Below are 12196 nucleotides of genomic sequence, written 5' to 3' on the forward strand. Positions count from 1 at the left end.
ACTAATTCACCTCTCCACTTCCCCTCCCCCACCTTTTTGTTTGTGTGTGCCTTTTCTTTGTAGTTTGTCACTTTTCTATCACCTTTTTTCACTTGGCACGACTTGTAGGGTGTGGGTCCTCGGGCCCTACCTTGAGTCTTGGGAGGGGGTGGATATGGCCTTTTGGCTTGGTCCGCCCTCTCTCATGGGGTCTCCCTTCGGGGGAGCCCCACTTAGTACTCGGTGGGGGCTGTTTCGGCAGTCCCCCTGAAGAACGGGGTCAGTCTGGTTTTGGCCAGACAGACCATGAGTACCTTAAATCCCTGTCAGGAGTCTTGCGCCCCGGGGGATCGAGGTTCGGGTCCTACCTCTTCGGAGGGAAGACCATTTGTTTGCACACCCTGTGCACTTTTTGTGTTCCTCACGTTTGTGTGTGTGCACTTTTTTATGCACCGGGTGAAGTCTTTTGAGTGTGTTTCACACGCTATGGGCTTAAAAAAAAAAAAAATACTGTTGGGGTCCCCCAAGGTTCTGTCCTTGGACCGCTACTATTCTTAATCTATACCTCCTCCCTGGGTCAGCTAATAGCCTCCCATGGCTTCCACTACCATTTCTATGCTGATGACACCCAAATCTACCTCTCTACCCCTCAGCTCACCCCATCAGTCTCCTCCCGCATCACTGATCTACTAACAGACATATCAGCCTGGATGTCTCACCACTTCCTCAAACTGAATCTATCTAAAACCGAGCTCATTACATTTCCTCCTCTACGTGCCCCTTCCCGAGAATTCTGTCAAGATCAATGGAACAACTATTAGTCCTTCCACACATGCCAAGGTGCTAGGGGTAACCCTGGACTCTGCACTGTCCTTTCAGGCTCATATCCAATCCCTGTCCAAATCATGCCGCCTTAACCTCCGCAACATCGCTAGAATACGGCCCTTTTTAACCAATGACACCACCAAGCTTTTAATTCACGCCCTGGTTATCTCTCGCCTCGACTATTGCAACTCCCTCATTGGATTACCCTTACATAGATTATCCCCCCTTCAATCCATAATGAATGCTGCTGCAAGACTTATCCACCTTACCAACTGTTCAGTGTCCTCCAACCCTCTCTGCCAATCCCTTCATTGGCTTCCACTCACCCAACGAATAAAATTCAAAGTGCTAACAATAGTTTACAAAGCCATCCACAACTCTGCCCCCAGCTACATCACTAACCTGATCTCAAAATATCAACCAAGCCGCTCTCTTCGGTCCTCCCAAGACCTCCTGCTCTCTAGCTCCCTTGTCACCTCTTCCCATGCCCGCCTCCAGGATTTCTCCAGAGCTTCTCCCATTCTTTGGAACTCTCTACCCCAATCTGTCCTACTGTCTCCTAATCTATTCATCTTTTAGACGATCCCTGAAAACCCTTCTCTTTAAAGAAGCCTACCCGACTACTAACTAATAACACTGTTTCACTTGCTCCATCAGCTCATCCCCCACAGCTATTGCCTTTTGTATCAATTGACCCTCCCTTTTAGAATGTAAGCTCTAACAAGCAGGGCCCTCTGATTCCTTTTGTTCCAAATTGTAGTGTAACTGTAATGTCTGCCCTCATTTTGTTAAGTGCTGCGCAAACTGTTGGCGCTATATAAATCCTGTATAATAATAATATGCATGAAAGTTCATACAATATACAACCTCAAAACCGTGCTCTAAGAATATGCACACTATTTACGATGACCGTCTATAATTATGCATACATATATATAGGTTAGTTAAAGTTCTTACCAATAAACGATGTGTTGCAAAGTATATAACATAGTCCAAAACGAACCACATCAAGATAAATAGCTACAGAGGTGGATAACTTGGTGTCAATGCCCAGAGCATAGGCGTGCGCACGGGGTGTGCCGGGTGTGCCTGGGCACACCCTAATCACCCTGTGTCTGTTAGTGTTGGGCCGGCTTCTCCATCTCTGCCACTGAGGGTAGTGAGATACTTGGTGGAGAGGCGGCTGTGCTGTTGGCTCCAGCAGATAGTGAGGCTTGTCAGAGCCGCTCAGTGTGTGTGTGACACTGTTAGGTAATGTTAATGCTTGCAGGGAGAAAGACGAGCTGTCAAAACTCAGGGGTGATGTCGGGGGTGGGCGGGACCGAACAGCTATCAAACACCAGCCAATAGGATGGGGTCTGGGCGGCCGCTTCGTTTATGTGGCTCCGCCCCTTTCTTAAGCAGCCCAATCATTGGCTGGTGTTTGACAGCTGCTTGATCCCGCCCACCCCCGACATCACCGCTTTTTTTTACAGCTGGGCTTTCTCCCTGAAAGCAGCTACATTACATGACAGTGTCATACACACAGTGGGGTACCAATGTGGGGTGTCAGCCGGCGTTCTCTGAGATCCCACATCGCAGGGTGAAGGCAGCTGCAGTGGCAGCTCCTTCAGTCCGTGCTGCTAGCGGGGGGCGGAGCCGGGATGGGAAGAAGGGGGCGGAGCCTCGCGGTGAGGGGCGGAGCCTCGGCGGGAAGAAGGGGGCGGAGCCTCGGCGGGAAGAAGGTGAGTGCGTTCCCATTGCTCAAGTGTGTGTGCTGGATAGGAGGGGGGTGGGGAAGCTGCATATAGAGGGATTCATCTTTCCCTATTCTTTCTGCAGCTGCTGAATAACTGATTCTCCTCCTCTCCCTCCTGCAGGAAGAATAGGGAAAGATCAATTCATCTATATGCAGCTGCCCCATCCCCTCCTATACAACTTCTTTTGCTAGCCCCCCGGTGCTCGTAATCCCCCCCTCTGCTCTTAGCCCCCCCCAAAGGCACTAGACCCCCCTGTTCTTTAGCACCCCCCATGCTCTTCAGCCCCCCACAGTGCTTTTCATCTCCCTCCCCCCAAGTGCTCCCTGTCCCCCCCAGTGCTCTCCACCCCCTGGTTTTCCTTGCCCGCCCCCTAAGTGCTCCCTGTCCCCCACCCAGTGCTCTCCACCCCCCTGGTTTTCCCTGCCGCCCCCCAAGTGCTCTCCACCCCCCTGGTTTTCCCTGCCCGCCCCCCAAGTGCTCGCTGTCCCTCCCAGTGCTCTCCACCCTCCTGGTTTTCCGTGCTCGCCCCCCCCCCAGTGCTCCCCCCCCCGCGCCTTCCAACCCCCCTACAATGCTTTCCAAATCCCCTCTTTATTCTCTCCAGCCCCCCCCCCCCCCCCACCGTGCCCTTCAGCTCCTCCAGTGCTCTCTGCTTGCCCTGTGCTCTCCGGCCCCCCTAGTGCTCTTCTATCTTCTATCATGTCCTCAGTCTCCGAGCATCTCCTGTATCATGTCCTCAGTCTCTGACCATCTCCTGTATCATGTCTGCAGTCTCTGACCATCTCCTGTATCACGTCTGCAGTCTCTGACCATCTCCTGTATCATGTCTACAGTCTCTGACCATCTCATGTATCATGTTTGCAGTCTCTGACCATCTCCTGTATCACGTCTGCAGTCTCTGACCATCTCCTTTATCATGTCTGTAGTCTCTGACCATCTCCTGTATCACGTCTGCAGTCTCTGACCATCTACTGTATCATGTCTGCAGTCTCTGACCATCTACTGTATCCTGTCTGCAGTCTCTGACCATCTCCTTTATCATGTCTGTAGTCTCTGACCATCTCCTGTATCACGTTTGCAGTCTCTGACCATCTCCTTTATCATGTCTGTAGTCTCTGACCATCTCCTGTAAACACATTGCTAATAATATTAGCTATCTATTTATGCTGAAGGTAGGACTGTGCAGGGGAGGCAGAGAGTGCAAAAGGGGGAACTGTGATTAGAGAGACAGGGGGCAGACTGCAAGGGGCACTGTGATTGGGGGGGGGGGGGGGGGGGCTGTGAATTTTGTGCAATAAATATTCCTGAAAACATTACAAATTTTTGTGGGTGCTTACATTTTAAAGTTGGGGGGGGGGGGGGGTGCCAGATATAGAATCCGCCCCGGGTGCCAAATTCTCTAGGTACGCCACTGCACACACACTGAGCAGCTCTTGCAAGTCTCACTATCTGCTGAATGTGAAACTCCCCCTCTCCCCTGTTAGTGTCCATAAGTGGTGTCCAGTAGTGCCACCTATCAGTGCCCAGTAGTGCCACCTATCAGTGCCCACCAGTGCCACCTATCAGTGCCCACCAGTGCCACTTCATCAGTGCCCATCAGTGTCACCTAATAGTGCCTATCAGTGCCCAGCAGTGCCGCCTCATCAGTGCCACCTATCAGTGCCCACCAGTGCCGCCTCATCAGTGCCCATCAGACACATCTAACAGTGCCTATCAGTGCTTCCTATCAGTGCCACCAATCAGTGCCCACCAATGCCGCCTATCAGTGATGCCTATTAGTGCCCATCAGTGCTGCCAATAAGTGCTGCCTATCAGTGCCACCTATCAGTACCCATCAGTGCAGCCTCATCAGTGCCAGTCAGTGCTGAGAACAAGCGCCTATTAGTGCTGCCTATCAGTCCATATCAGTGCCTCACATGTAATTTCACCTGTAATACACATCAAAAGGAAAATAAGGCATACATCTTTTTCAAAACTTAGCAGTGATGGTGGAACCCCTCTACAGATATTTGCCATACAATTTAACTTAAGTGCAAAAACCTTTTAGTGTCCCAATACTTTTGACAAGTGTTTATGTGTGTGTGTGTATATATATATATATATATATATATATATATATATACACACGCATGTGTGTTTGAGCTTTGGGGTGCACACCCTAATGCAATAGGCTGCGCACGCCTATGGCCCAGAGACAGATGGAGGCGGGGAGATGATCTAGGATAAATTAACTCTTCATGCCTATATGTGTGGAATATATCAATATATATGAATTAATCGGTCATATCCATGAGTAGAATGTATCGGGATACAGAAGGATCTTAAGATGAATTCTCTGGCAGGGAGTATAAGAAAATGTATTTATCCTTACCCCAATTGAGAGCACTGCACATATCATATGTACCATATGCCAGAATAAAGATGTAATACAGCTGAACTCAGTCAAATCCCTCCATTTTCCAAAGTGGATTTTGTCTGTATAAATTGGATAAAGGCCTTGCTCTAGATAGAAAACATTAGCTCCATATAAGTATAGACTAGTATGTTAGTGCTATAAATACTACTGTAAAGTAGTTGCTAAAGGGGTGCTCAAAAAAGACGCTTATCCCCTACATACCTGTCAAATGGGCACTACTTGGTTCCTGGATACCAGGAATGTCAATGTACAGAGCTTGATCCAATAGAGGATTTGTACAAATTGTGTATGTGGACAAGGCCCTGTCCCACCGGGTCAGAGGGGGCTTAGTATTTCCCCAATATATTTGTGGACCACCACCTGTTCTAGAATAAAGATAAGGAATGATAGGAAGCGGGGGGTGCCCAGTGAAATTAATGAAATAATGCATACTAATGCCTGTTGCCACATATATTAGGCAAGGTACCAAAATAAACGGCTGTATCATACCTGGTCAGGTGTATCTTCCTTCCTCCAGAGTCCAGAATCGTAGTCCTCATACTGGGGCGAATCACCCTGCCTGCTGCAGCCAGACCGACAACTCTAAGTCTGGCTTTAAATCTCCCCCGACTGAGTGACGTTCTGCGCCGGTAGGCGTCTGACGTCACTCAGTCCGGCAAGGTGACGCCCCTCCCCGCCGTCCGCAGCTGCGCATGCGATAGCCTGTGCAGTGCAGAGATGGAAGAAGAGACGTATCTGAGGGGTGGGGATCTCTCCCGACTGCCTGCCCAGATCGTGCCGCACACTAGACCCCAGGGTACACTCATGCGGTGTGGGAGGAGAACCTTCCACAGCACCGCTCAGGTGTCCACCCCCCGTGCAGCAGCCTGTCAGCTCAGCCCCAGGCGTAGGAGACACATAGAGCCTGCAGCCATCCAGCCAAGGGGGGCATCCAGGGTACAGTGGAGGTGCCACCAGCCGCACCTCTGTTTAGAGGGCCCAGACCATCAAGCATCCACCGCTGTTGGTACCAATAAAGGAGAGGATGATATCATAAATCACATTTACCTATTTATAGAATGATATAATTTTTGATGTAGGAAAGAGAGGAAAGGGATAGAGGAAGGGGAGAAGGAGGAAAAAAATGGAGGGGAAAAAGAAGGGAGGATCAAAATAGATGAAAAGAGAAAGACAAAAGGAGGGGGGGAAAGGGGGGGGGGGACAAGAGAACAACAGAAAAGGAAGAAACCCAAAGAGATATGAGAAGGACGCAGACAATAATAAACCAAAATAGGCCAGATATTATAAAAACATCAAGAAATCCCACCTATAGAGAAATATAGGTATAATCCCTAAATCATAGAAACGGTTATTAAAAAAAGACAAAGAGCTCACTCAGCGTATGAAACATCTAAAGATGCAGGAATTCAGGGCATTAAGGGACCTTATCCTACTCCTAGAGGAAAATGAAGCCACCCCAAACAGTGGGGTTGCAGAACATCAAGACCCTCCTACTCCATTAATAGATGAGCAAGAACAACATCATAGATTCAAAAATAAATCCCTAAAGTTCCTGGACCTCACATGAAATCCAAATTTATGGGCCTCTCTAGTGCCTACAGTAAGCGAGATTAAGAATACACAGTTTGATCAGGTAATACCCAACCTCACACGAGCGCAACATCTACCCCTTTCCTCCCTTAAAAAAAAAAAGGGGATTGTAATTAAACCAGCAGTCAAGGGGGGCAATGTAGTAGTGATGAACCAGGCAGACTACGAGAATATGTGCTTTGAGATACTTAAAAATAAGCAGTGGTACTCTCAAATTTCCCCCAGTCGGACTGTGTGTTACAGAGCTGAATTCAAGGAAATGATCAGTGGGGCTTTTTTTCAAGGCCTCATTGATCAGAGTACTTATGACTATATAAACATCCAATTCCCTCGGGATGCTACATTTTACGCCTTACCTAAAATCCATAAAAACCCCTCTAGACCACCAGGGAGACCGATTGTGTCAGGAATAGGATCCATAACAGAGAATGCGAGTAGGTATGTGGATTTCTTTATGAACCCACATGTGACAAGACTCCCTTCCATTGTCCAGGACACCCTTGACTTGCCTAAACAAGTGGAAGGACTCTACATACCAGAGGGAGCCCTTCTGGTAACCCTGGATGTAGAGTCTCTATACTCCAGTATCCCACATGACAAGGGCCTGGATATGGTACAGATGTTTTTGAGGGAGGAGGGTGACGCAAAGCGGAAATTTAATTACTTCCTCATTCAGCTTTTACGATATATACTTACCCATAACTGGTTCACCTTTGCTGGCTCCCACTACCTCCAGGTACAGGGTGTCGCTATGGGAACATGTTGTGCCCCTTCCTACGCAAACCTGTACCTAGGGGGGTGGGAGCGCAGCTTGTGGACAGAAGACACATACACACAATTTACAGACTCCATTCTCTGTTGCATGGATTTATCGATGATATATTCCTTATTTGGAAGGGCTCTGATAAGGATCTACTTGCCTTTGTCTGCTGCTTAAATGTAAATGACTTCAATTTAAAGTTCACTTTGACATTTGATAAGCGATCAGTGACATTTTTGGATCTGCAAATATTTGTTGACAGGGACCAGTGTATTGCCACCTATCTCTACAGGAAGGAGTCGGCGGGCAATACCCTGCTCCATGCTGACAGCGCACATCCCCCAGCATTAGTGAGGAGTATTCCATATGCGCAGTACATCCGCTTGCGCAGGAATTGCACACACGTGGAAGACTTTAAAAAACAGGCAAACCTACTCCGTGGCAGACTCTTGCGAAGAGGCTATAGTAAAACATTACTACGCAAAGCCTACAATAGGGCACTACAACAGGATAGGACCTCATTCTCTTTAAACCAAAAGGCCAAAATACCAACTATAAAACTGTTAAAGTTATCACTAAGTTTTCATCCCAACATAACCAACTAAGAGGGATTTTGTCTAAGCATTGGCATATCCTGTTGCAGGACACCACTGTGGCCAGACATGTAAATAGCCACCCGGAGATTATTTTCCCGGAAAGCTCCCTCCATTCGGGACAAAATGGTCTCCTCCCACTATGACCCATGTAAAATAACAAAACAACCAATTCAAAGAAATTACATATTTAAATGCAACAGCTGCGACTGTTGCCAATGGGTTGAGCAGGGCCAACGTTTCCTGTTACCTAACCAAGAAACATTTGTACCCAATTTTTCCGCAAATTGCACAACAGCAGGCGTGGTTTACCTCATGTCTTGCCGATGTGGGGCATTCTACGTCGGCAAGACAAAAAGAATGCTGAAACAAAGGATCAAGGATCATAAATATATTACTCTGGGGGTGGGAAGATGGTCACACCATACGCGTCACCTCGATCTTTATCACAGATTTGAAACATCATGTATCTCCTTTATTGTTTTAGCAGTGGTCCCACCTGACCCCAGAGGGGGCAATTGGGATAAGAGAATTTAGCAAAAAGAGGTTTTTAGGATAGAGAGACTGAATGCCACTTTTCCACCAGGTTTAATCGAAATAATTTCTTACAAACCGTTTCTATGATTTAGGGATTATACCTATATTTCTCTATGGGTGGGATTTCTTGATGTTCTTATATCTGGCCTATTTTGGTTTCATTATTATTGTCTGTGTCCTTCTCATATCTCTTTGGGTTTCTTCCTTTTCTGTTTTTCTCTTGTTTCCCCCTCCCCCCCTTTTTCCATCCCCTCCTTTTGTCTTTTTCTTTTCATCTATTTTGATCCCCCCTTCTTTTTCCCCCCTTTTTTTTCTCCTTCTTCTCCCCTTCCTTTCCTCTTCCTCTATCCCTTCCCTCTCTTTCATACATCAAAAATTATATCATTCTATAAATAGGTAAATGTGATTTATGATATAATCCTCTCCTTTATTGGTACCAACAGAGGTGGATGCTTGATGGTTTGGGCCCTCTAAACATGGAGGTGCGGCTGGTGACCCCCCTTGGCTGGATGGCTGCAGGCTCTATGTGTCTCCTACGCCTGGGGCCAAGCTGCCTGGCTGCTGCATGTGGGCGGAAACCTGGGCGGTTCTCCTCCCACACCGCACGAGTGTACTCTGGGGTCTAGTGTGCGGCGCGATCTGGGCGGTCGGGAGAGATCCCCGCCCCTCAGATAGGTCTCTTCTTCCATCTCCGCACTGCACAGGCTAGCGCAGTTGCGGACGGCGGGGAGGGGGCGTCACCTTGCCGGACTCAGTGACGTCAGACGCCTACCGACGCAGAACGTCGTGGGAGATTTAAAGCCAGACTGACAGAGTTGTCTGTCTGGCTACAGCAAGGAGGGTGATTCGCCCCAGTGTGAGGACTACTATTCTGGACTCTGTAGGAAGGAACATACACCTGGCCAGGTATGATGCAGCCGTTTATTTTGGTACCTTGCCTAATATGTGGCAACAGGCATTAGTATGCATTATTTAATTAATTCTGCTGGGCACTGTCCTCTCTCCCCGCCTCTTCTATCATTCCTTCTCTTTATTCTAGAACAAGGTGGTGGTCCACAAATATATTGGGGGAAATGCTAAGCCCCCCTCTGACCCGGTGGGACAGGGCCTTGTCCACGTACACATTTTGTACAAATCCTCTATTGGATCAAGCTCTGTAAATTTACATCCCTGGTATCCAGGAACCAAGTAGTGCCCATTTGACATTTATGTAGGGGATAAGCGTCTTTTTTGAGCACCCCTTTAGCAACCACTTTACCGTAGTATTTATAGCACTAACATACTAGTCAATACTTATATGGAGCTAATGTTTTCTATCTAGAGCAAGGCCTTTATCCAATTTATACCGAAAAATCCACTTTGGAAAACGGAGGGATTTGACTGAGTTCAGCTGTATTACATCTTTATTCTGGCATATGGTACATATGATATGTGCAGTGCTCTCAATTGGGGTAAGGATAAATACATGTTCTTATACTCCCTGCCAGAGAATTCATCTTAAGATCCTTCTCTATCGTGATACATTCTACTCATGGATATGAGCGATTAATTCATATATATTGATATATTCCACACATATAGGCATGAAGAGTTACTTTATCCTAGATCCTCCCCCCGCCTCCATCTGTCTCTGGGTGTTGACACCAAGTTATCCACCTCTATAGCTATTTATCTTGATGTGGTTAATTTTGGACTATGGTGTATATACTTTGCAACACATTGTTTATTGGTAAGAACTTTAACTAACCTATATATGTATGCATAATTATAGACGGTCATCGTATATAGTGTGCATATTCTTAGAGCACGGTTTTGAGGTTGTATATTGTATGAACTTTCATGCATATATTCCTCCTTGTCTTTTCCTATAGATCTTATGATAAAGTGTTATACCTAACAACACTCTCCAGAAGAAGCGCTATAGCGTGAAACATGTAGAGAATCCTGTCTTTCTCTAGTGAATACACCGCCACCACTGGAACTACACCATCAAAAGCCTATACTATCGTATGACTCTAGTTTAGGTCAAAGGGCTTCTAGTGGGTCCAACATACTGGTACCATGTGGTTTGGTGGGGTTCACCTATGAACAATTGAACGAATTGTTTGTTGCATACCATTTTTTAAAAACAATTCTCATTTGTATTCTGTGAAAAATAATTTGAAATAAAATTATGTATTTTTACGACCTAGTGTCCTAGATGTTGTGCCAGTAAAGTCCATTTTTCATGCAATAGCATTTTTTTGGTTTAGCCACTAGAAGTAATCACTGTGTTCTCCCAGCAGGGACAGCTTCCAGAACACAATGGCTCAGTGGAAGGGATTCCTCCATCAAAACTGTCTGTTGTTGCAGGAAAGAAATTCACTGTCTGTCGCCGGCCTAACAATCAACCATTGCTTCTTTCAATTTTTTTGTCATCCCAGATGGACCCTGTGTGGGTGTCTTGGCCTCTCATTCCATCTCTGGGTGGCATAGGCACACCATCATCCAAGCTTTTGGTCTCAAGATGTTGTTCCACCCTTTCTTGTGCACTCTTTTTTAATCCATGAGTGTGTCTTCTCTTTTCAGCGTCAAGCAACATGTTTTACAAGGTGGACATTTCTGCCTGGTCTGAGGCCAGCTTTGGGCGTAAGTTCCATTAGGTGGCTCTTGAGCTTCAAACAGTCTCCAGTTTTTGTTTTTTTTTTTTTTTTTCTGTTGTTTTTTTTTTCCATGGGGCTGTTGGGGATTGGTTCTGTGCTTCCAACCCACCAGTTGAACTGCTTTTGGACCACCTGAAGAATAAAGGTTTCCTGTGTCCCTCAGTGGATGAGAAAAAAAATAGCATCTTTGTATTTGTAAAAAAAAAACATTTTTTGGAGTCCATTGTAGAATGTGGTTTCAATCTGTGTTTATCATCATACTTCTGGTATTGTTTTTAATGTCCAGTCCTCCTGTAAGGGCAGTATAACACAAAGGTTAAAGATTTCCTGTGACCCTCAGTGGACTCTAAGAAAATCAGTGACTAAAAATCAATTTTTTTTTGTATTTGTTTTTTTTTTTCTAATTCAAGCACATGCAATTTTTATTCGAACTGGGTCGGAATAGCTAAATCCTCCAGATTTTGTTAGCTGGAGGTTAAAAAAAACTGACTGTGGGTATTGGGGATATGTGGGTGTGATCTCGCCTTTGCCTTAATGCGTAGGCTGGAGAAAATCTGTTTTTTCTTTTTTTATAAAAATATCCTCTTTATCCACAATTGCTGGCTTGATATAGTTAGGTAGTTTGGTCTTTGACATTTCAGTAGATCATTTATCTAATATTTCATTTTCCAGCCATGTTAATAAATAGAAGTCTTTGATGCTTGTATCCTATGTCTCAGAACAAAGAAATGCCATAATGTTGCTTTCCAATCAGATGTCTACTGATTGTTATTGAATTAACCTTTTGGATAATTTCATTCTGGCAGTCTGACCAAGGACATGACCGGCAAAGAAGATGTTTACCGTGGGCCAGCTATCCGTGCACTTTGCCGAATTACTGACGTAAGTAACCATCCAAGTCAAAGGTGGTGCCCTGGGGTTCTAATTTTTTTTTTTTTTAAATAAGTGTCTAGAAATGTTTATCAGTCACTGGCTTTTATAAAATATATGCAGTGAATGGAAAGTTGTGCTTTAATATAATGATTTTGATGGGTAATAAACTGATATTATGCTAGCATGTCCTATTTTTAATTTTAGGCTGATCTTTCCTCCAAATATAATAAACACAAAGTAAA

At 45.8% G+C, this 12196-nt stretch overlaps 1 protein-coding gene across 1 annotated transcript in view; it reads left to right on the forward strand.

Moving 5' to 3' along the window:
• COPG2 (COPI coat complex subunit gamma 2) overlaps window positions 1-12196 on the forward strand; it is a 120071-nt gene that overhangs the window by 30722 nt on the left and 77153 nt on the right. Inside the window, exon 6 of the mRNA XM_082255985.1 lies at window positions 11888-11963. Coding sequence (XP_082112111.1) covers window positions 11888-11963 — 76 coding nt within the window. The remainder of the gene's footprint in view (window positions 1-11887; window positions 11964-12196) is intronic.

The sequence above is a fragment of the Pelophylax lessonae genome, assembly GCF_965119305.1.
Source record: "Pelophylax lessonae genome assembly, chromosome: 4".
Taxonomy (NCBI): Eukaryota; Metazoa; Chordata; class Amphibia; order Anura; family Ranidae; genus Pelophylax; species Pelophylax lessonae.